Source organism: Meles meles, chromosome 8 (genome assembly GCF_922984935.1).
Source record: "Meles meles chromosome 8, mMelMel3.1 paternal haplotype, whole genome shotgun sequence".
In the NCBI taxonomy this organism is placed as follows: domain Eukaryota; kingdom Metazoa; phylum Chordata; class Mammalia; order Carnivora; family Mustelidae; genus Meles; species Meles meles.
The window spans coordinates 5,713,666-5,738,267 of NC_060073.1; the positions used below are offsets into that span (position 1 = coordinate 5,713,666).

At 47.5% G+C, this 24,602-nt stretch overlaps 2 protein-coding genes across 6 annotated transcripts; both read right to left on the minus strand.

Annotated features, from left to right (window-relative positions):
* Positions 1-705: 705 nt before the first annotated feature.
* LOC123949596 (RNA-binding protein 4) lies at positions 706-8,390 on the minus strand. 3 transcript variants are annotated; one of them, XM_046017140.1, is made up of 5 exons: positions 8,253-8,390; positions 6,863-7,285; positions 3,616-3,694; positions 3,001-3,285; positions 706-1,152 (listed from the first exon to the last, which is right to left on the minus strand). In XM_046017140.1, the coding sequence occupies exons 2-4, from the start codon at positions 7,272-7,274 to the stop codon at positions 3,009-3,011; spliced, it is 768 nt and encodes a 255-aa protein (XP_045873096.1). In that variant the 5' UTR covers positions 7,275-7,285; positions 8,253-8,390; the 3' UTR covers positions 706-1,152; positions 3,001-3,008. The 3 variants fall into 3 exon arrangements, with proteins under 3 accessions (XP_045873096.1, XP_045873095.1, XP_045873097.1); XM_046017139.1 differs by having other exon boundaries at positions 3,001-3,694; XM_046017141.1 differs by lacking the exons at positions 3,001-3,285; positions 3,616-3,694.
* On the minus strand, positions 8,312-24,273 carry RBM14 (RNA binding motif protein 14). 3 transcript variants are annotated; one of them, XM_046017136.1, is made up of 3 exons: positions 23,845-24,273; positions 16,911-18,375; positions 8,453-16,134 (listed from the first exon to the last, which is right to left on the minus strand). In XM_046017136.1, the coding sequence occupies exons 1-3, from the start codon at positions 24,179-24,181 to the stop codon at positions 15,927-15,929; spliced, it is 2,010 nt and encodes a 669-aa protein (XP_045873092.1). In that variant the 5' UTR covers positions 24,182-24,273; the 3' UTR covers positions 8,453-15,926. The 3 variants fall into 3 exon arrangements, with proteins under 3 accessions (XP_045873094.1, XP_045873092.1, XP_045873093.1); XM_046017137.1 differs by having other exon boundaries at positions 15,968-16,134; positions 18,265-18,375; XM_046017138.1 differs by lacking the exons at positions 8,453-16,134; positions 16,911-18,375 and adding an exon at positions 8,312-8,446.
* Between the last annotated feature and the right edge of the window lie 329 nt (positions 24,274-24,602).

Consider the following 24,602-nt stretch of genomic DNA (forward strand, 5'->3'; position numbering starts at 1 on the left):
CAGTCTGTTCAACAGAAGCATGGAACGGAAAGCCCGTGGTGCTTTCTTGCACTCGTCCCCATGCACCTTATTAAATATTCTAAAGCTCACTGCTGGGTCCTTTTCTGTACCTATCATTCTAAAGCTTCTAAGTACAAATTAACAAGGTGCTAGCGGTACCATTCAGGTATTCTTCGGATTTTGGCGGAGCTATTAAAAACACGGTGAAGGGCATCAAAATAAGTTACTTACTGGCATAAAGTAGCAGCAGAATGCTGACAGAACCACAACTTTATTTTTCCATATGGCATGAAAAATGAAAGCTGACCTATTCCCTCAAACACTGCCTTTTCCTAGAACTGTTTCTTGGCAATAAATCAGGCTAGATGTACTGACTGGGTGGTTAGAATGGTAGTAAGAGGTGCATGATGATTGATTTGCAGACAAGGAAAAACCTGTTTCTCAAAACTACTAGTAAGCAGTTGGGTTTTAGTACCAATGTGGACTAGTGGGAAGAAGTCTTTACTGGAATAAGGCTACCTGGGTTCTTCTGCACACGACCTCTTTTTCCTTTTGTACCTGTAAGTTCTATCTACAATAAAGTAACAGCAAGGATGTTCGCCCCGAGCTCAATGTCAAGCTTATTGACCCTCCCCTTCTCTTCCAGGGACAAATAAAGAATCCAGACACAAGCCCAAGCAAAAACTCTCTCAAAGCACACATACCCTAAGTTGAAAAACCATTTATTTCACCGGAAAAAAAAAAAAAAAAAGTTGTCCAACTCTATGTGTATACCCGCCACAAGCCTTTGGGTCAAAAAGACTCAGGAGTAGTGACACTCTCATCAAGGTCATTCCCAAGTCCAACACCCACTGGAAGCAGGAGGTGGGGAGACAGCACAACCCCCACCACAGTTTCTGCACACAATGAGGCCTGCTGGGAGAACAGAACATAAATGGCAAACTACAGAAGTATTAAAGAACAGGAAGAATGGGAAAATGGGCAGGAAGGAGGAAAGGAAGAGGTGGTCTGAACTTAGCAAGGTAAATTAAGGTCCACGGTTCCTGAGGGACTGAACGTACAGAGCCGAGAACGTCCCGGAGATGGGGTACCACGAAGGGTGTATTCTCATGCACAACCGCAGCTCGGAATTTCAGCCCACACACATCCCACCTGAAAGAGAGCACAATACAGGGGCTTTACAGCAAAGCTCAAAAGGGCTTTCCTACTTAAAAAACTTCAAAGAACATCTTTATGAAGTCTGGTAACTTGACAATCCTTTTACGTTTACTTGTACCCATTCCCAGTATCCCAATAACCTCTACAAGTGAAAAAGAGCTTGAAGGCCAGAGAGTAACTGGGAAGGTCAAACAATCCCAGGCTGGGCCTTTCTTTAAATAGCGAATACTTTTTTCAGGGAATTAAGCAAAGACAATGCACTTCTCTTGAAGTTAATGTTAGCATTCCTCAGAAAAGGTTATTTCCACATCACAAATTATCACTAGAGAGCAGAAAAAAAGAGAGAAGTTCCAATTAGCTCTCTGGGGTAAAAGTCGAAAGTATGTTTGAATTTGGGTTTACTACCAAGGTTCAAGTTAAAAATCATTCAAGGTCTAGGCAAAAGTAGCATCAACTGAACAAACTTTTAAGACCTGAGGGCATCCAACTCTGCCTAGTGAAAAAACTAAAAGACTATAGAGGAGGGTGTGTGTAAACTACCTATCAAATCATTCTTTCTTTTCCAGCCCTATCAGAGATTTCCTATCCTATAATCCCGGGCAAATCACATATACCTTCTGCCTTAACTCAAAGATGACAGAATGTCACTCACCCTGTCGCTAAAAAATTATGGATTGAAGGTACTGTCTGGGATACACTGGGGACTACCCCAAACAAAAGGTGTTGAGAACCACCTTTTAATGCAACAGCAATATCCAACACCTAGAGCCCAAAGCTGGCAAACATGAGAACGAATATACTCAAGTACAGCCAAAGGGATAATGAGGCTCAAACTCTAGAGCAGAGGACGAAGCCAGAGGACTCAGGGTAGAGCTGGTGGTTCAAGAGTATTAAATGCCCGTATCTAGTGGGAAGATGAAGGGAGTGATCTGCTTAAGGCAAAGCTCCCAACCCTGGTGTTTGTGCAGATTTGTAATACTATATACCTCGAAGAAGGGGTGAGGATGTCCACCATAACACTGTGGGACAGTTTAAAAAAAAAAAAAAAAGAAAGAAAAATACTGAGCAAAGTAAATAGGCTCTTATAGGACAGATTCAAAGACAAAGCAATGGAGTGGGCAATCTATTCAGGGAATGAATCTGTGCTGAGTGGAGAAGCTGGATTTGAGTCTATGCCCCAGACTCCTTGTTGAAAGCTTTATAAATTAAGATCTCTTTTCTTCTCTTTGCCCCAACTTACCATCAAAGAAGTCTTTTCTATAAAGCTCATAGGGAGTGAACTGTTCAGGAATGTCAGAAAAACGCTGCTTCAAGATTAAGATGATGCCACCTGGGTAGTCTTCATAGTAACTGGGACCCAAGCAATGACGACTAGTTAACTAGTTATCAATTTTATATTACTACAGGTCATATCCGACCTTTCACATAGCACGAAGCAGAACAGGAAACTTGCAACCCTTAATAATGTCGCACACCTAGGAATTTCACGAAGGCTCTGGAGAAACAGCACACCTCAGTCTGAATATATGGGTCCCAGGTTCAGTTCAATTACAGCACATAGGTGTGACCCAAGATTCAGCACACCATTCTTTGTTTTTCCAGGCACAAATAGCATCAGATGGACTCCCATTACTAGGAGCCCTGGAAAAATAGCCATGAGGGCTACGGATGTTTATGTATTTCAAAAAGTTAGGTAGTTAAGGACTTCTCCCTAGCCTGTGAACCATGCTAGTAACCTTACCCTAACCCAGCAAAAGCAAGCAAGCAGGGCAGCCTAAGTGGAGCCTTTAGGCTGCAGGAGGGATGGCAAAACCAGAACAGGGGACACCCCACCGCTCTCACCTCAAGCCTTAAAAGGCTGAATACCGCGCCCGATCCGCATACTGCTCCCGCTCATACCGGGCCATGTCGTACAGGGAATTCCGCGCGGCCGCCGAAGCTTGGGACAACTCACTCTCATGCCCGTAACCGTAGCCCTCTCCAACAGTGGGGACTGGGCCTGTAGCGCGACGCAGGGGGCTCCGATCCCGCCCGTAATATGAAGTGGAAGCTGCAGTAACAGCAGCAGCGGCTGCTGCAGCAGCGGCAGCTGTAGCAGCAGCAGCTCCTGAGGTCGGCAACAGGTGTCTATCGTAGGGATCGAGAGAGGTGGAGGTGAGGTGACTGGCCATGGCTGTGTTCTGGACTTGTGGCAGCTGGGACAGGGTCTGCTCTGCGTAATTATACGCAGAGGCAGCTGCAGCCGCCACTGCCTCATAGGACCGGGCAGCACGGCAGCGCTTGTAGTAGGCATCGAGCGCTCCGTACGCGTTGTTGTAATACAACGAATCCCCATAGCTCATGGTGTAAGGTGTACGCACTGCTCCATATTGCTCATTATATTGCTCGGTAAAGTCTGCCACTCGGCCCGAACGATCTATCGGACACTCTTTGGACCAGTGCCCCTCTTTCCCGCACCGATAGCAGCCGCTCTGGTCTCCCATCCCGGGCGCAGTCCTAAGCCGGCTGGTGGACAACTGCACGTGCATTCGTTTGCCTTGAAGAAACAGACGCAAGAAGGGTTGCTATCACTCTTAATCATAGCCCGCGCCCCTACCCCAGACACTGGTCATAGCAATGGCTTTACCTAGACAACTCTAATGCAGGATTCATTGCCAAAAAAAAGTTAAAAAAAAAAAAAATCCACTATATAAATTCAATATAATGACTTGATTTCAGGCAAAGATCAATTAGATGAAGAAGTGTTTCAGCTCTAACACTAGTTTAATGCTGGTGCCCCAAAACAAGCACTTCATCCTTTGCCAAGTCACTGCAGACAAAAACTACCCTGAACAATGGCCCACTGTCAAAAGAAACTACAGTAAGACTCCTCCAAGATTCTGACATTTCCCATCTTCACTACCAAGACTGATTAAGTGGGATAATGCAAAGGCCATTCCTCTAGCTCCCCACCCCAAAATCAAAGAGATTCAGACCCTAGAATTACCACTGATAGAGAATATGACCCAAACATGATCTGTGGCTGAATATGATAAGCAAGTTTCAAGATTTCTGGAACACTCATGAACTGGGGGAAAAGGGACAATAAATACACACTGAAGGACTGCCTTTCTCCTTAACACAGTCCTTTCAACTGCTGGTCCTGACAGTCATTCCACCAAAGATTCTTTACAATCTGATGGCGAACTTCAGTGACCTCCTAAGGAAACAGGACAGGCAATTCACAAGATGCCTGAATTCTCAGAAAGATTTTGAAAAACATGGAAGAAAAACGGGAAGGAAGGTGAGAAAAACTAAGACTAACCAGTATTATTAGTGGATTCAAGAGTCATTTTAACAAGATTAAAGCACTTTCTCTACTTAAACTAGGCATCCAAGAGATTAAAAAAATACACAATTAATAATGCTATCTTCTGCTGAAAATTATAATATTCTGAAAATAAAAAAATACTACATCTGGAAAACTTCACAAAAGAAACTTTTCAAGAAGTTTAATGTTTAAAATCTTTTCACAGTAAGTTTCCAGCTAACATAATCTACCAATTTACTTGTAAGCAAAATTCCAGCACAAACTTCCAATGCAAGTGGCTATGATGTACCCAAACATGCAGATGTCAAAGCGAATGGTCAGAAGCAGGAGAGTGAAGAGACAGGTCTTCTATTTAGATCTAACAATACAGAAGCTGGTAAATGGACAATTTCACATGCAAACTTAAGAGACCTGGGAAGCGGGGAAAGGTGGTGAAGGATCAAAACTACCCCAAAAAATCCTGCTGTAAACATTACATCTGGTAAGTGTAGACAGACTGCAAGTTAAGAGCTAAGATACCCAATTAAGTACTTAACTGTTTTAAAGTGCTCACCTATGTCCCTCTGGCATTTGCCCATGGGGCCACTTTGGCACCTAACAAAACCAGAGAAAACAAACCTTGCACACTCAAAACATAAAGGTCATTAACTAACGCCCTGATCTAAGGATGTGTCAATTCCAAAGCCAGAGGGGAAAAAAAAAGTCTTTAAAAATATCTACAATTGATGTCTTTTAAAAGAGCAAACAACAGAGAACACAACGGACACTGAAAAACTAAAAGGGTTAAAAGACCACCTTAATAAACACTGCTACTCCTTGTACACAAAGAACTCTATTGAACAGTACTAAAGAGAATGACTAACAGTAAGAAAAGCAGTGAAAATAAAAATAAGTGTAAGTGGCACCAGAGAGCCTACAATTCATATGCCAAAAGTTATGCCGTCCTTACCACATAAGCTGTCCTGAACTGTTACACACTGGCCTCCCCTTAACACGTGACTGCTACAAGCAGGCACAGCCACCCATTCTATGACTGGATTAAAGTGGAGAAGAGTGTGCAAAAATTCGGTATCATATCACAAACCCTCCACAAAGGCAGTCTTGACCCCAATTAAAGTTGCTGACAACAAACAATTCTCAACTTACCAATTAAAAAAGAAAAACTAGACCTGAGAGACTAGTGGCACTTTTCTTTAATAATGCACAGCAATACCCACGACACAGTGCATCCATTACTTGGAGGAACGATGATCAGACCTCCAACTCTAAGAAAGGTCAAATTTAAGGGAAATAAACACCAAAACAGCAGCAATGACTCTTAACAAGAGCACTCAGGAAAGGAAGCAGTAACTACCCTGCCTGGGCTAAAAAGGTTGGAGTAGACTTTAAAAATGTAGTAAGAAGTTGTGGCAGCATCCTGTAACTCGGAAGTAGTCACAACCAAAAGGAAATGGTTTTTTGATACTGGGGACACAAAAGGGAGGGGTGGAGGGGCGGGAGAATAGTTAGCAACTCACCGTGGTTACCACACTCACCCTTCCCGATTGCCACTCTTGCCACAGGAGATCAAATCTTAAACCAAGGAAAAATAAAACCTCCCATATAAAGGGACAATCCATACCATTACTCATGCTGCCCTCCAGGCACACTAACAATCTAACCAAGGCTCTAAGGTTAACACCCATCTAGATGCTCTATTCACCAAGGATGTTTAGTCTACCCTCCAAGAGTAAAAAGGCATTGCCATTATCGCCCCCAAGCCCCCAAATCTCCTCCTCAGAAACTCCTAAAATCAGACTTTTATTCTGGAGTAGCCTCAACCTCCAAAGAGAACCTCTTGGTACAAGCATAACAGAAAATCAACAAGAGCGATAAGCCTTTAAAGACACCAGCTATCTCAAAACTAGTTATTTAGTGATCACTTATCTTTACTGGGAAGTTATGAGTTGAGATGGGGGGGGGTTGCTTAACAGGGATTCTGCTCCCAAAAGTGTTGCTTAGGATACTCTTACCAGGTTCTTTATATGTAAAATAATATATAATGCTGATACTGGGCTGAGGCAACAAATTCAGAGTGAACCAATGGAATGTGCTCTACCAAGAAAAGGGAAAGAAAGTAAAAAAGACAAGATAACTGGGGAAATCAAAGGAAAAGGATTTCTGTGCTACTAGGCCTAAGAGTCTTAGTGGTTCCAAATTAAAGCCATGTGGTAGACATGACCTAAGGTAAAGCCTCTACATCCCATACATTCTCCATTTTAAGTGCATCACCCACAGTGCTTCACCGTCAACACCAACAACTGTATCTCTACCCCAAACCCCTCCCTTTACTTATGCAACCTATTTTCTGCACATAGCCTGTGTTCAGCCCTCTTCCCAAAGAGGGTGGTTCACCTTGAAACTCTGTGTTGTCAAGGCCCCTGATGGCCTCCACTGCATCCTCCGCCCGCTCCATGTGTACGAAGGCATAATCTTTCACGATGTCACATTCAATGACTGGACCATACTCCTCAAACTTGGCCCGAAGCTCTTTGTTGGTACAGGTGGGACTGATGTTGCCCACATGCAACTTGGTGGAGGTTTTGCTCTTGTTCTTGCTGGCTTCCACGTTGATGTTCACCCCGTGCAGCTTGTAGTGATGCAGGTTGCGGATGGCATCCTCGGCCGCCGTCTTGTCCTCTATGTGCACAAAGCCGTAGTTCTTAATGATGTCACATTCCAGCACCTTCCCATACTGCTCGAAGAGGGAGCGGATCTCCTGCTCTGTGGCCTCCCGGGGCAGGTTTCCGATGAACAGCTTCACCATCTCGACACAGCCTGCACGGGAAGAAACAAAATTTCTAACAAAAGACCTAAAGCTAACGTCAATTAAAACAAAACAAAAAACTCTAGCGAATATTTCCACTTTCTCCTTTCTCTTACACATCCACCTCCGCCTCCACAGAACAATCAAACGAAAGTGGGAATAAGGAAGCCTACTACAGTACAAAAGAGAGAACCCGAAAGAATGGGAAAATTCGTAACAAAAAGGTCCCTAACAGACAAAGGGTTTGAGAAGAGTTGGGAAGCTTCTAACACAAATGGAAATGAAAACGAGGGCATACACCCAGGGCTAGAGATACTGGGCTTTTCTAGCCACTGTGAGGTCAGAAAACGAAGGTCTAACTACTGGCTGGCTGAACTGACTACTGAAATTACGAATTAGCTCTTCCTCTTGCAACCGAGGGAGCGGCCACCATTTCCGGGAAAGTGGGCCTTATAATGGCTACGTTTTCGGGTTTCCTTTGGAAGCAGTGAACCGGCGACCCGGGCCGGAGAGCGAGGCATGAGGAAAAGTACAGTAAGTGCAAGAGCGGAGAACGCCTCTCCCGAGGTGCCATCCTACGAGCTCCTGCAGAACGGGGAAATGCGTGGCCTGACAAGGGGCTTCAGACTCTTCAGCCAGACAACAATGTCTCGGGGCCCAAAGAATTCTAGAAAAGGGTTTCAATTTTCCTGACTCCAAGGAAAACGCAGTTATCTCTATGGAAACCTCTAGGCAGGAAACCGAGCCAGGTCGGGTAGAAGGAAAGGTGGGGAGAAAGCAGAGTATTCTCGGGGGAGGTCGTGGGGGAAGGGCTGCTTCAGGCTTACCGCGCAATGCCCAGCACCGAGGTTTGCTCTCAGAGACGGGTGCGGAGGCCCGACCCCACTACGATAACCCTGAAGCCCAAAGAAGTGAAATAAGATTTAACAAGACCAAAAAAAAAAAAAGAAGACAGTGAAGGGGCTTGGAGTCTCTCACCCGCACGGAAAGCAGCAGGGCCTCTTCCTCGCGGCGCAGACGCTTCTGACAAAACGCTAAAATGGCGGCGGCCGCAGCAGTGACTCTGGGTAGAAGGGGAGGTGAGTGTACCACCGGATTGGCTGCTCAGTTAAGTTAAAGGCAGGCGTTCCCACAGATCCTCTTCCTGATTGGTTACCACCAACGCCAATTACCTGAGAGGCCGGGAAGAGGTGGAAACGTCAGTAACCCCGGAGCTTTTATGCGAATGCCAATGAGCGCCTATCTGCCGAAGCCGAAGTCACTGATTGGGCAAGAGGTCGGCGTGAGGGAGGAACTACAAACGTGGGCTTCGCCGGCGGGGTGCGGCCCGCCATTAGGCGGAGCGAGCTGAGGCCCCGGTGTGGCGGTCTTTAGCTTCATGGCGCCAATTTTGTGAAGCTTCCACGTTTTGCCACCGACACGTGCACATCCTGACACTCTCCCCCGGCCCATTCTGCCTTCTCCAAATTTCTCCTAATACACTCCCAACCACCAACCCCTCGCAGCCAGGATGCTACGAACGATTAGCAGACCCAAACACCAGGTAAGAAAAATAACGAAGCGTCCCCGCCTGAAGAACCAACCTCCTCGTTTGCCCAAGAATCCACACCGTAGCCCTTGGGAGTCCCGGAGCTCCCCCCGGATCAAAACTACTGACAGGGATGGTGAAAGGAATTCTGGAAACGGTTAATGGGCGCGGCTTCAATTGGTTTATAACGGCCCCGAAGTTGGCCCGGTCGGAGGCTGCGTTACTCAGAAGGCGCTGAGACCAGCTCCCGCGAGGAACCAGCCTCCCGGGGTGGGTCCAAGATGAAGAAAAACGGCTTCTCTGTGCGACCTTGAAGATTGAAAATGCCCCCACCCCGCCCTGAGAAAAAACTGGAGCAGCAAAGTTTTTTGTTTTATTTTATTGGGCAGCATCAGCCAGAGCTGCAGGTTTAAACTCCTAGAACCGACCTTCTGGGGAGCCCAATCACATCCAGCTATAAACAAAATACAATCTAAACAGCATTCTCCAGAGCGTCCGGCTCCCTCATCACATCTTTCTTTCTCATCCTTTGGCTTCTTCACATAATCCCATATTCATCGAGCAAGCAACGACCCTTTGCGAGGCAGCTTTTGAGGAGAGAGTTAAAAGCTGGAAAGGTGCTGAATGAAAGAACTTAAAACAAAAGCAGTGAGTTATCTATGAGGCAAGGGATGAGATGACATTTGCGTATAACATACAACCGTCCAACGCAGCCCCCAGAAAGGGGGTTGGGGGCCATAAAAAGAAAGGAGTCAAAGTTATGGAAATGAGTTTCTAAACCGGACGTGACTCAGGAAATCAAGTGGTGGAAAACTGGTCAAGACTTACTCTAGGGTGGGAAGAGCAAAGGACCTAAAAACATCGAAATATAACATTTACAGGTGTAGTCATGAATGGTGGTCCATTTTCATTGTGGGTTTTGATATTGAAACTCTGAGACCGAGTAAAGGCCATATAATCAGTGATGAAGAAAATCAATTCCACGTTAGTCAGCTGTGTGTGTGCCCTTCTGAGGGGGCCAGCCATCAGATGAGGGTCAGCACTCAATCTGCAGGGAAACACTTCTGGTATAGAAATCCTCTCAGCTCCTTTGTTTGATCTTCCAAATTTTGTGTGTCCCAACAACCCTGGAGATAAACTTTCTTCCAAAATAACCAAAGCAGAAGAGACCCACTCACTCTATAAACTAAGAATCTCTCCAGGCCCAAAGTGGAGAGGACTGGGAATATAATCTCAGGATCACAATTCATGCCAGTTTTGCAGACCACAGCCTCCGCCCCAACCCTGTCCTCAACACCCTCAATCTAATTACTTTTACCTTCTGAAAGCCTTTAAGGTGGAGTAATCACAGGTTTCATTTTGCAAGCTCACCACCAACTCAGTAAAAGCACATTAAATCATCACCTGATTCTTAAAACCCACTGCAATTGGAAAATTGTCAAACTCACCCTGCCTGATCAGGTTCTTGCCAGAATCTCCCAATCTCCTTAACAACCCCCACCCCGACACACACAGTGCTCCACTCCACACACCCCAAACCCCAATTATGCTCCCGTACACTGGCCTTTTTGTTCCAAGTTCATTCAGGCTGGAATGTTCTTTCCCCAGGTCCTTTGGTGGCCACCTCATCCCCCTACCCCACCCCTACCTTGGAACTCCATGCCATGACTTCATGTTATTTTTCCAAATACTTACCACCACTTGAAATTCTATTCGTTCGTTCCATTTCTACCTTTCCCCCCCTCCCTCATCAAATACTTGTTCAAGGGCAGGGACCTTTACTTCTTCTTTACTCTATCGTCAGTGTTAAATGCACCTGGAGCATGGCAGGCACTCAATTATTTGTTGACTAAGTTAACACAGAGGTGAACGAATGCAAGACTTCTTGGAAACCAAAAGGAGAAATACTTCGAATTTTCAGTCAGTATCAGTTTAAGACCATTCGCCCTTATTTCCAAAACCTACTTGGTTTTACCCCTATTACCTATTACTTGTTTTTACCCCTATTACCTAGTATGCTCTCCAGTCTCCCTCAAACAGAAAAAGCAGGTGCTCAAAAGCCAGGGGGTAACCTATGCTACAGCATGCTTGACACATGCTAAAAATGAAGCTTTAGGTAGAAACATCTGTTTGTAGATCAAGCATCTCCATACTGATATTCATCTATCCATCTCTATTGTATTGAGCACTAAGGCAGCTTAATATTCATCCCTTAAAAACCATTAAGGTTTACAAATTTAAAACATCTGGTCCAAATCCTCTACTTTACCAACCCAACTATGAAAATAGGATTGAATGCAGAGTTTTAAAAGCACCTTGTCCAGTAACACTTTAGGTGCTACTTGGGTGATTCTTAATTTGCTGATCGAGTTACCAAGCACCTAAAAGAAAAGCGACTTGTCGGAAGTCATCTAGACAGCTGGTATCTGTCACAGCCAAGCATAAATACACATTCTCACTGCATAACCCGAAAAGACAGAAGTACCTGGAGCCTGGACTCTTGAAAGAGCAATAAAGGAAAAATCCAAACTTAAGGGTGAAACACTGATGTCAGTGAAAACCATTCAAATGTGAATAAATAAATCTACTACTTTCACACCCTTAGGGGTGAACATATATAATTTATACATGTTAAACTCTGGCTGCTACCCAGAAACGAGTTACTGGTTTAACAAGAGCTCAAATTAAAAATCAGTATTCTCCAGGGATGTCCAGATTAGCCTTCCCTGACTAGGCCAGTCAAGCAAGCTTCCTAAACCTCCAATCCCACTGGCAGCTACACCCTCTTACCCTCCCCTTACTGTTTCTGCAGGTTTCCTACCCCATACCTTGCTTTTCCACACCCAAAGAGAATCTGATCTCAGGACACTGAAGTGTTGTCTGAGACTGCAAGTGACAAAAGCTGGTGTGGTCCGTGTCCTATTTCACTCCTAGTACCACTCATTCACAAAATCCAGCTTCACGGATTCATACGTGCTGCACTCACACCTACATCCAAAGTCCTTTGCTCAGATGTGTGTTCCACTAGGCCACCCCAATCTCTCCAGAAGGTTCTAACTCCTGTCTGTGAGAGAGCTAGCGCTTAAGGAGCAGTGGCTATATACGAGGCCCTACACTTGTCACATGTTCTCATCTAATCCTTCCAAGTATTATAATGATTACAAGCAAAGTCCTGGACAGTTCAATTCAAAATACTGATTCAATCCCTTGATCTACTTTCTGAGAATTTTTTTTTTTAGTTATTTAACCTACAGCCTCAACTTCCCCATTTATAAAAGAGATTTAAAAATCTTAAATGGCACTTGGATATCAATGAAGATCAAATGAAATTCCTGTATGAAATGCACTTTTAATGATGCTTAGTAAGTGTTCAATAAATGTTCGCTATTCTCTTCATTTTATAGATGAAAAAACAGGCAGAGTTCCTGACGCGACCAAGATCACAAAGCTAAGTGACAGAAACAGTGTACCACCGGATTAGCTGCTTAGTTAAGTTAAAGGCAGCCGTTCCCACTCAGGAAACCTGGTTTTAGAGTCAACACCCTTAGTCATTCTCTCTGTACCAAGTCAGTTTTCCAACCGAACAGATCCTATTTCCAGAAAGTTGTAACTAGTCGAAGTGCCTCTTATCTTCCACTACCCTAGTATTGTTTATTAACTGTAACTAGTTCGCTGAGATAGGTCCTGCCTCCCCATATTATAAATTCAAGGTCAGCCCAAGGGCTCAGCTACTTCAACAGTGTTGTTTCCAGTACTATAAACACACAATATTTCAAATGATTTAGAGCTATTTGAAATAATATTAAAAACTTTTTATTCTTGGAAAACCCCTTTTATGATCTCTCTAAAGGTAGCTATAAAATTTAGGTGAATATAAATATTTCACCTGCTCATCTTTTTAAAAAGATTTTATTTATTTATTTGAGAGAGCGGGAGCACAAGCAGTGGGGAACGTCAGAGAGAGAGGGAGAAGCAGACTCCCTGCTGAGCAGGGAGCCCAACGCCGGAGACTCGATCCCAGGACTGTGGGATCATGACCTGAGCCCAAGGCAGACGCTTACTTAACCAATTGAGCCACCCAGGCAGCCCTCACCTGCTCTCCACCTTTTCTTCTCTATTATTAGATACAGTCCATAAATCTAGGAAATTTGTTTTCATTATGACCTCAGTCATCCCGTTATGGTCAGCTTACGTGGCTGGAAAGCGCAAAATGACTGGAGAACCAACAGTCTGTGCAGACACTCGCAGAGCTTCACTGATGTGCGTAACTACAACAGCAGCCTACCGAGAGGCTGACCCAGTCGCAGTGACACTCCCATTGCCTCCAGTACAAGGGATGGGGCTCCAGGCCTACCCCAGGCAGAATTTGAAACAAAGTCCAAACCTCAGAAGGGAGCAGACTGACAAGGCCGGAAGCCCCTATGTGATCTTGTTCCAGGAATAAATCATCTTAAACTTCTCCAATGAAGGCCAAGTTGTAGAGGTAACAGATGCAGAAGTGCAAAAATCTGAAAACACTGGGAGCCCACATGCCCCACCCTCTTATTCCAAAGCACACATAGTATGTCTGTCCTCCCATTCATTCAACCCAACCACCTCCAAGTTACAGGACCCAGGAACTCAGAAATCCGCAAAAAGCCAAGTATAAGGAGTGGGCTATAGAATTAACACAGGTGGCATATTTTAAATAAAAGAGGAAGGGAACTTTAAAACAATCTGCAAGAAAGAGAATGACACGATTTAGCTTTGCACCCTCTTCTACTTAACAACGAAAAACCCGAGGGCTGAGGCAGCAAGGGCATCAGGACCTAAAGATGCCAGTCTTTAGGCATCAAGGGCCAGGTCACTCTGAAGAATGTGGGCTGCAATAAAGAATGCTGGCCCCAAGAGCACCTTCAGCTGTTTTTTTACAGGAACCTTGGGATTAGGGTAGTGGCAGAACTCTCACTGGAGAAAAAAGGAAGACAGAAAGCCACATGACAAAGAAATATTACAAATACACAAGCCACAATCACAGCCCTTGTAATCAACCAACCCTCTATTTTCCAGAGTAATAATCAGAGCTAAGCTTGTTAGCTTGACCCTCAGATCACCCCACCCTCCCTGCAGAAAAGTGACAAGAAACCTATCGAACTCCCCCTCCCAGTCCTGTAAAGAGATGAAAAGGAACAGCAAAGCACCTGGAGGCAAAGCAGTGAGCAAAAAGAGAAGCAAGGACAAGAGCTATGGCCCCAGTAACCCCCTGAAATTACAGTCAGCATACACAAGAGCTCATGGTTATAAAGATTATATACTTTTGCCCACTGGGCAGAGGGAAGAGAACATCCGGGGGAAGCCACTCTGTCTCAGGCGAATTCACGAGAAGCCAGTGAGAGGCAGAAAAGAACCCACCTGAACTCCACCTGATTTGACGGACAACTCCCCCAAATCGCCTTGCCGCAGCAGGCTCCCATAATCCAACGCCTAAAGCCCCCTTTCCCAAAGGAACATCAGCAGGTTCCTACCCAGCCAGTTTTCTTCCATTCACTCATTATTAGTAAGCCCAAACTTCCATCTGGTCCGTGGCTGGAACTTTTCTTTTTCTTTTTTTTTTTTTGCCCAGGCCCTCTCAACGCCCCCTCACCCCCCACCCATCCATCCCAGAATTCAAGTATAGAAAGAATCTTCAATTCCTCACCCTAACCCAACATCCCTTCTTGGGTTATGCTTGTACCTCACCCCCTTCCCAGTCTGTGAGGACACCTTCAACTATAAACCCAGCAAGAAAACATTTAGAAACCCCAACAAATGGAGATAAGGGAAGTTGAGTCTCAGGGCACTATTACGGCAGAAGTTGGCAGGACGCAGGAAGGACGCTCCATGGTGATGTTCAACAGGCGGAATACCGGGTCTCTAGCCAGATTCCCCAGACCTGCTTCCGATTGTCCCTGCTCCTCCTTTCTCTAACCACAGGGAAGTACCAGACACTGACATCACCCCTACCCCACCACTGGCTCCCTTCTGGGTCCCAGCTTCAGCACTCAAGCCCACCCTCTGGAGAATCCTCTAGACTTTAAGCACCAAAGCAGTTCACTTCCCCACTTCTCACTTGAGAAGCCATAGCCCAGAGCCACCCTGCTGGAGCACAGGTTGTTTCCGACCTGGAGATAAGTTAGGGGAAAACAGGCAATAAATTCACTGCACGTTGGTGTGATCAATTCAAGTTAAGGGCTGAGAAAGTCCAAGCAACTTGGTCTGGACTCTCCAGTCCTAAAGATGGCAGACCAGCAGGCCAACGATGACCTGTATCCCTCTGGGCAGCAGGAAAATCACTAATTCCCACATTCAAACCCCTTTCCTTATCAGCCCTGGGGTTCTCCAGCTGCCTTTCCCTTCGCTGTCATGACTTCCTGGATGTCAAACTGGCTCCTCTGAAACTGAGTGCAATCAAGACAATGACAACCAGGTTTCCAAACTGCAAATTGCCCCAAGTTTTATTTGTAGTCCATACAAAAGGGAAAAAAAAATCAAGGTTTTCTAACACCACCTACTTGGGGAGATGGGGACGTGGGACTGTGCCACTCAGCATCAGCTGTAACATCGGGGGGACAGTAGGGATTTGGACGTATACCAACCGACTGCCCCGACAGGAACTCAGTCTCAACACAGTCCATAGAGGGACAAAGTCAGGGCCCCCTGGACTGCTGGCACAGCTTGGTGCACAGGAAATGGTTAAGCTAACCCTTTCCTGGCCTCCCTCACATCTAAAAAGAAAAAGGCGCCGCCGACCTCAGCTGCAGGTTGCTTCCCCATCCAGACGACCTTAAATATCGCGCACAAAAATAAAAGGGAGCCAGGAAAAAATAAAAACGTAAAAGAAAATTCCCATCCTGGGAGATGGGAAGCAGGGGAGAGGGGAAACCGCAGATCTAGAGCCAGTAGCAAGATTTGCTGCTGAGGCGAAGGAACAAAGTAGGTTACTGCCGAACACTCAAAAGGATCATCTCCTGGGGAAGGCCCACAGCATAGAGGGGATGAAAAACCGCAAACGGGAGAGGTATGGGCCAGTGGTTATAACCTGGGTCTGCACCCTACCCCACCTTTCCTCTCCTTCCCTCCCTGTGGTGCCCCATCCCAGGATGGCCCTACATGCGGCGCTGGTAGCCAGAGTGCATCTGAGCTGCCCGCAGGTAATCATTATAGGAGCCCGAATAGCGTGCGTAATCGGAATGGGCATCGGGCAGGCGACGGTAATCCAGCGAGGACTTTGTCGGCGAGCGGCGGAACGAAAGCTGCGACTCTGATAAACGGCGGTAATCAGAGAGCTCGGCTAAACGCCGGTCGGAACCATACCTAGTCGAGAGAAGAAGACAGTTGGTGAATGAGACAATTGAGGGGAGGGCTCCAGGTGGGCATGGGGGAGATGCCAATGGGGATAGGGAGGGTGTGATCAGATTGGTCTCCAACAAACACGATTTTGTCAGAAGGCTCATCACCCTATCCAGGGCAAGAAATCAAGCCTGATTCAACTCAGTGGGAAACCAAGCCCACCACCGAAGCCCTCCCTTCTCAACTGGCCAAGGTGGATTTGGTCTACATTCCCAAACCACAAACAAACTATCCCCCCTGGGCCCTGCACAGAAAGACCTTGGTTGTTTATCAACAGAACGGCGGACGAAAGCAAGGTCCCCAACTTCCCAAAGAGTGGACGCACCTCATACACCTTGCCTTCAGCCAGTGAGTGCCAAAGGGACTACTCTTTCAAACCCACCCCACCAAAGCCAGGACAACCACGTAACAGGCTTAAGGATCCTTGAGACGGTGGGAAAGGCTGTGGGCCACAATCCTGCAGGCAGTAGCTCCAATGGCACTTGGGCTAGCCTAGACAGGTGACACTTTTCCCAGCCTGACTAGCTGGTACCACCCCAGGCTGAGCACTAATGCTCCACCTGAACCCTGGTGACCAGAAAAGTTCACAGACATCAACCCCCTCAGCCTCTGGACATCCCATGGGAGTAGAGGAGTGAAGACCAAAGGAGGGGCCAATGGCTCCAGTTTCCCTCCCATGCCAACCTCAGCCCCTTGCCCTAAGCCCCAGCTGGGGGCAGAGGCGGGGGGGCATACAGTACCTTTTCGACATGGCGACAGCCTTTTTGTAGGGATCGTCGTAGCTGGCCCGGGGTGGGGAGAGGCGGGTACGCTCATAGGGCGGCGGGGTGCTGTTGGCGTTGGCAACGGCCCCCTGGGACATGGACAGGTAGGCTGCAGACGGCTGACCTGCCCCGTCGTAGGCATTGCCCGGCTGGCCACGGTAGGAGGCAGCAGCCTGGGGATGCTGCTGGGCAGCATAGGAAGCAGCCAATGAGGCTGACGACTGAGTGCGGTACGGAGCTGCCAGGGTGGCAGAAGGCTGGGCCCCATAGGCAGCTGCAGCACCATAGGAGCCAGTGGCCGCGGCAGCTGACTGAGCCCCATAGGAGCCTGACAGGCCCATTGATGCTTGAGCCCCGTAACTATTCAGCTGGGTCTGAACAACCGGCTGGGCCCCATAGGAGCCAGCCATTGGGGTAGCGGCTTGTGCAGCGTAGGCAGCTGGTTGGCTGGCATAGGCAGCAGCTGTAGCTGGCTGTGCCACATAGGCAGCCGGCTGGGAAGAGTAGGAAGCAGCCTGTTGTGCAGCATACGGGGCAGACTGGGCATTGTAAGAGGCCGAGGGCTGGGCATTGTAAGAAGCTGCCTGGGCCCCATAAGCTAGTGAGGAGGCTGCAGACTGGGCCCCGTAAGAGGCTGCCTGGGCCCCATAAGAGCCTAGGGAGGAAGCTGCTCCCTGGGTGTTGTAGGAGGAGGCAGCCGCACGAACCCCATAGGAAGAGGCAGCCTGCGCGCCGTAAGAGGATGGCTGGTTACCATAGGAGGCAAGGGACGAACCCTGAGCCCCATAGGAGTTGAGCGAGGAAGCCGCAGCTGGCTGACCCCCATAGGAGGAGAGGGCCGAGGCCGAGGGCTGGGCTCCACCATATGGGCCAAGCGAGGAAGCTGCAGCAGACTGGGAGCCAGGGCTAGCCAGCTGGCCCCTGTACGGGGCCCCAAGGGAGACAGAGGGCTGAGCGCGGTAAGAGGCTGCCTGGGCTGTCATGGGCTGAGTCCGATAGCCGACACCCAAAGAGGCAGAAGGCTGGGCCCTGTAGGCAGCTCCCAGCGACACTGAGGGCTGGGCCCGGTAGGTGGCTGGCTGGGCCGTCAGAGGAGCCACATACGAGGCTCGGGGAGGTGAACGGCGCAGGGGGCTGCGGTCGCGACCAAAGAAGGGTGGTGTGGGCTGACGGGCTTGCCCATCAAAGCCACCAGTGCTGTTGCCAAAAGCCTGCTGGTAGTCGAAGGTGGCAGAGAAGCCACCAGTTCCAGGGAATGCCGTATCCCCAGCCCCTGGTTTCTTGGTCTTGTCCCCAGACTGGATAGCCAGGCCGGGCCCCTTCTTCTGACCCTTGGTTGAGAGTTCCACGTTGATGCGCTTGCCCTTCACTTCTTTGCCGTTGAGCTGCGCGATGGCGGCTTTGGCATCTGCTTCCTTCTCCATGTGAACAAACGCGTAGTCTGATAAAGCAGCAGACAGAGGGTTAGCAATTAGGGGGGCAGGGCATGCTACCTGATGGGTCCCAAACTGGACACACAACAGCACCCAGCTGTTGCCAGCTACCTCCAGGCCTCCAAACCCTCCTCTCCAAGAGTATGTCAGGAAACATGGCTCCCATATAACAAAGCTTCCGACTGTCCCAAGCAGTCACCTTTCCCTATGGCCGTCTCCCCATTCTCCCCTTTCCCCCTGCAACTTCACTCAAGTTTCTGGCGAGAGAAGAAAGAGCAAAGATGAACTGTAACACAGGATGAAAATCTTTCCGACTCCTGTAAGTGTAAACCACCAGACAAAACACAGAAAGGGTTCCTGGATCACTCAATTATTTAGTGTTCTCTAACCCAAGGTCACCAAACACTACTGCTCACCTTTGAAGCTTAACTCTGAAACACTGGAAATGACCACTGTCTTAACACGACCCATGTCTCAGCCCAGGGTCCAATTAAAGCAAGAGAGCTAGACTGCAATGCACACTTCCTGAAATTCCTCCAACGTGATCTCCCCCTTTCTCAGAGTACTTCCACGCAAGGGCCTTCATCTGGGCCTCACAACAATCCTGTGAGGCAGGCAGAGCAAAAGATCATGATCTCTACTTTACAGGTGGGGAAACATACTCAGAGAATATTTATATGGCTTGCCCTAAATCAAAACTTATTAGGGCCAGGAACAGAATCCCAGTTCTTCTGTGCCCCCTCACTACCCATCTATCCCTGAGAAGTCAATGTGTAAGGCAGAACTGTGTAACGTGACTAGAACTTTTAACTTACAACAGAAGCTGGAACGCATGTAAGTAAGCCAGTGAGGTATGGGAATGGAAACCAAGCCTCTTGGCTGAGTTCAGGCCCAAGCGCCCTCCCCCAAGCTACAGAATATCCTCTACTTGTTTCTCTTCAAAGGACAGAAATACACCTTAACCCTTGGACTCCTGGTTCACAGGGCGGCTGTTTACAGGGAAGATCTGGTTTCCTAGACTCAAGGTGAGAAGCTGCAATTATGCAGCTTGTGGGCTCTGCTAAGCAGGTTACCCTTGAGGTCCTCATTCAGGATTTGAATGAGCCATGGTGGGATACAAACTCAAGACAGGACGCTGATCTCAAAGTTCTCAGCTACCACACAGAAGGAGACAATTTTAGATTAGAAGGGGGAGGAGTGGGAAGAAATTCTTATTCATGCTCAAACTCACAAACCACAAAGGTACAAGCAAGATATGAAAAACAATGACAAGATCAAGCTCATGGGAGATAAAGCCATGCACTTAAACCCATCTGAATCTGTGACTACTTAAGTACTAAGTACCTGGATGCCATCTCTCTCACATTAGTTCAGGAAATGAAGAACTACCTGGGTGAAATCACTAAAATTCCATTCTTGAAGATAAGAAATCCTTTTAAATAGCCTTGAAATAAGTGTCCTCTAATTTCTAGAAACTTTCATACTGGGATGCCCTTCTCTAGCTGCTCTGAGAGAGCAAGTCAATTTTTCTTAATGTGAGGCATGCCACCAACCTGCATCTCTTACGAATGAAAATAAAAATGTAATTAACAGGTACAAATCAGAAGTATGGTACAGCACAAGGACTCCTGGGTTAGGCACTTAAAAGTCTCAGTTATAGACCCAAGTATCACTGACTTGCCAAATCTGTCCTACCCACCTCAGAGTTAGGAGATTCAAATAATAAAAGTGCCTTGCAAAATACAAATAGCTATATGATAATAAAGAATTGTGATGATTATTTAAGATTCAAATAATAAAAGTGCCTTGCAAAATACAAATAGCTATATGATAATAAAGAATTGTGATGATTATTTAAGTCTAGAAATAACCATAAGCTTCTCTCCCTACAGAACACTTTCCTTTATTTTTAATAATAAAAAACAAGAGCTACCATAACATTTGTATATGCAAACTTAGAACCTGCCAGAGACGATAAAAAAACAAAATGAACCATCACAACTCTCAATCCTCACACCCCCATGATCAGAACCTGATTTCTCACCTACCAATTTAGGCAAGTGTTCCTTTTGGTTTAGCCACAGGGTACTAGAACTGTCCCTATGGTCTCTCACCTCCACTCTGGGTAAAGGCAGTTAAAAATAGATACTAATGGTCAGAGATCTCCTTAAAAAACAGGCTTGGCTGACCCTCCAGAGAATGCAACTGTGAAGCAAAAAATGGGAGCTTGTAAGCAGATTAAGAGAAATGAAAAAATCTCCAGGCGCTTTGAGAAAATATTAATGAATGGTATTATAATCCTGGCTAATCCACCAGCAGATTCCTGAGACTAGAACAAGGTAGGAAAAACACCCAACAAAAACTCCAAATGGTTTACAACAGCAACAGGACCTCCCACTGTCTACTCCCTATTTTGCTGGGTTTTGTTAAAAAACCGACCAAGTCGAAATCTGAAACCTGGGATTTCACATGTAGAATTCAAACGACTGCCCAGATAAGTTATATCACTGATTTTTATCACTGATTTTTTAAAAAGCCATCAAATACACTTAAAACCAATTAATACCAAAAAGTTCCTAAGCCTTGCATTATAAAGAGATGGGTAACTTGGTTTTACAGCTGATTCAATGACATCAGGGCTTAACCTATCACAGCCAGCAGCCAAACCAAAACCCAGCCATATCAAAGATGCCCAGGAACCCACTTAATCCTAGGACGATGTAAAACCAGAAATCTAGAGAACTCCAGGACCCATCTGCCTGAAGAGCTAGTTCAAGAAATAGTAATTTCTGAAAGAAATCCACTGCATTTAAAGGCACTAGCGAACAATCTTTCACACAGATCACCCACAGACCGGTCTGGTGGCATCACAATTCCTCTAGCACCAAAGTTAAGAGAATCTAGAAAAATGAGTTTTCCTATCCTGCGAAGAGTGGAAATCTCTTTACTTTAAACTACAGATTTGTTACAGGAGGGTAAAAGAGCCCCCCTACAAAAACAAAAAACACAAGAACAAAACAAAAAGAACAGAGGAAACCATTTCCTCTTCTGCCTTACAGACCTCCCCTGAAGCCTAAATGGTTCCTAAAGCTGTCAGCAACTCTCATACTTCATTTCTGAACACCCAATAGAATGTGACCTGTGGACAGTAGTTACAATCCCTGTCGCTATGGAGATTTTTGCTCTGTAAATCCAATCATATCTAAGCTTCAAGGGTAACCAGGCAACTATGTTTTTCCTCTGTGAAATAAAACAGAACTGGTTTGCTGTGCAACCCCAAGCTTCTGTGCTTTTCAAAGACCCCCACAGCCCAACATCAAAAGACTCGATCATCGAATGCCCCATTCCCAACCCAAGAAATTCGTGTTTATAAAGCCAGAGCCAGTCTCTTCTGCCACATTCCCCACTTAAAACTTCACTTTCTTTCACCTCAGAGAGACAGAAAAGCATCAGTGGAGAATGTGACAGTCTAATCTTTCCCAGAGTCTCTTACATCAAAGTGTATCAGGACCTCTGGTACTTCAGGGTAACTACAAATAACAGCTAACCACTACTCCTTGATGTAATTAACACATTTCTGCTAACTGAATGTTTACAAAAGGATAATAGACATAACTTTCGCTTTCTCACTAGAAGTCAGCCAGTTCTATAAACCACATGCTATTATCCACTTCACCCTCCCCGCCACTGTCACTTGGTCTCAGTCCAGAGCGAATCAAGGCAAATTTTTGGTTTCTCTACCACCTGAAAGCAAGTTCTTGACCAACGAGTTCCATGGAGACTGTCTGTCCCCTCAGATGCTAGTTTCTAGATTCCCAATATAGTAGGCACGTTGCCTGAGAACCACAAAGGAAACTTGGTACATCAATTAAACACAGAACTCTCATAATGAGTCATGTACCCCCATCCATTTCCTGGCCAGATGCCCAATCTAAAGTCCTTCCTACTCTTAAACTCTAAACAAAAACAAAAATCAATGCACCACAGAGCCTCCCTTAGAGCACCAGCAGGAAAGCTTGATTTTGTATATTTGTAGACTTGCATAACCTGAGTTCAGGAAAACAGAATGCGATATTAACGCAAAACAAGGAATTGCTCCTAGCAGTGGAGACTAGACCCTTCACACTTTCCCAGTTACAAAAAAGACAAAGAATGGCCCAAAAGATACACCTTTCCAAGAGAGCAAATGAAGTGTCTTGGTGGAAATAAGCACCTGCACCCATTTATTTCCTATCCCCTAAACTTTTCACACAGGGTTAAGGGCAGGTATGAATCCAACACCCAGAGTAGGGCATCAGATGCTCCCCCAGGCTGCATCCCTGAGGATGGCAAAGTTAACTCCGATCTGTTCCCAAGGGGAACAGAAACTGGCCACATACACAAGGGCTATCCCAACAAACCTTGCCAACATAAAGGAAACAGAACTTACGGGATAGAAACCTAGACTACAACAGTCAACACTGGATCCCAAAAAGGAAGTCGGGCCTAAATTAGTGATACATTTTTCTCAAAGGCCAACCAAGGATCTACCCTAAGGATCAGACTACTCCAGCAAAGACAAAAAGCAAGTAAATTTGTTTTGCCGATGTTTAACGAAGACCCCTCACACACGCCTCTCAATGTCCTCCTCAGCCAGAGTATACGCCCCCTTGCAAAATCACCGACCTTATAAAAGAACACAGTCCCAAGGGCATAGGCTGGCAGGTAAAGGTTAAGGAAGAGAGGCCTTCATAAAACAAGCCTCCTTCCACATTCGAAAGGTCCGGGTTTCCAGTTTATAGATGTAAAATCGAGCCCAAAGTAAAAAAACCCAAGTTTGAGGGACTTGGAAAATAGCGTTGCCACACCTAACCCACCTAACGATACTGAAATGCCAAAGTGATTTGGAAGGGGCCCCTCCTGCACCCACGAGTGAGTAGACCCATGCCACACAAAGCTAAAAGATCCCAGCCCGAGAAACGTCCAAGGGCCCCGTTACCTTCCGCTCGGGAGCATTCATCGGGAGGGAACACGAGGGTGGCCTTGGGGCGTCAGCCCCCACCTTTTCCCTCTTCCCTTGCTCTCTGACCGACGTCTGGAGAGAAAGTGGGGAAGTGGCGAAATCTTCCCCGCTCCATGATCCGGCTTGTGCCCGTCACTTCCCAATTTCCGCTCGGTGCCAGGCCCAGGAGACAAGTGGAAGACGCGCCCCCGGTACACTCGCAAGTCTCTCAGGCGCGTCCCCGGCCCCGTAGCTCGGCTCACATCGGCCGCCGAACCCACCCAGAGCCGCTTCCTCCCATCTGGAGAATGGTACTTGTCCGCAAGGGAGGAGGGTGGCTCTACCCAGCGCGCCCCCAACACCTCCGGCCTCGCTCCCGCGGACTTCCCCACCCTCCCCAACCGCGCGGTGACCGACCCCCGGGAAAGGGGCGTGGCTAACAAGCAGAGTGCCCAGAGCGCGCCCGCGCCCCCGCCCCCGCGCGCCCCCGCGTTACCTTTCACCACGTCACACTCGATGACGCGTCCGCGGCGCTCGAAGAGGCTGCGCAATTCCTGGCTCGTGCACGCAGCCGACACATTGCCCACGAAAATCTTCCAAGTGTTAAGAGGCCGTGGGCGCGACATCTCCACCACGAGCGCGCGCCCCGGCCGCAGCTCGTGGCCGTGCAGAGCCTCGATGGCGCGCAGCGCGCCTGCGTTCTCGCGCATGTGCACGAAGGCGAACTGTTTCATGACGGCGCAGCTCATGACCGTGCCGTAGGGCGCGAAGAGGGCTGCTAGCTCCTCTGGCGTTGTATCCGCCCCATCGACGTTTCCCACGAATATCTTCATTTTGTCGCCGCAGCCGCCTTCCCGGGGAGCCGGGACCTCTCCTCCAGCGACAGGCGAGACGTCCGACCGGCCGGCAGTCCTCCCCAGGAATGGCTGGCGACCGAGAACCCCGCCGCGCAGGCGCCCTGACCTAGCCAATCGGGGCCCACATCCCGCGCGTCCTGCATCCAATCATAGAGGCTGAAAGAAGATGCTCTCAGGCGCAGCCAATCCCAGAGGGTCTGGAGCCCGCTCGTTAGCGGAGGGGGCGGGAAAGGGACGACGGCGCGCGACCAACCGCCACTGCCGGGGGGAGGGGGAAAAGAAGGGTTGGAGAAGGGGGAACGCGCGCGGGCAGCGTCGGCGGCGGAGAGGCCTAGTCGGTGAGATGGCCTCTGGCCGGGGTGGGGCCGGGATCGGCGGGCCCGAGAAAAACTTTGTT

Bases quoted from the DNA above. Each gene is read 5' to 3' on its own strand.
- LOC123949596 (XM_046017139.1), bottom strand. From the start codon at position 7,274: ATGGTGAAGCTGTTCATCGGAAACCTGCCCCGGGAGGCCACAGAGCAG. The intron at 3,695-6,862 runs GTGAACCACCCT...TGTTTCTTCAAG, and splicing joins TGACAACACAGAGTTTCAAG to GCAAACGAATGCACGTGCAG.
- RBM14 (XM_046017136.1), bottom strand. From the start codon at position 24,181: ATGAAGATATTCGTGGGAAACGTCGATGGGGCGGATACAACGCCAGAG. The intron at 18,376-23,844 runs GTAACGCGGGGG...CTGCTTTATCAG, and splicing joins CGAGTGTGACGTGGTGAAAG to ACTACGCGTTTGTTCACATG. The intron at 16,135-16,910 runs GTACTGTATGCC...TCTCTCGACTAG, and splicing joins GCTGTCGCCATGTCGAAAAG to GTATGGTTCCGACCGGCGTT.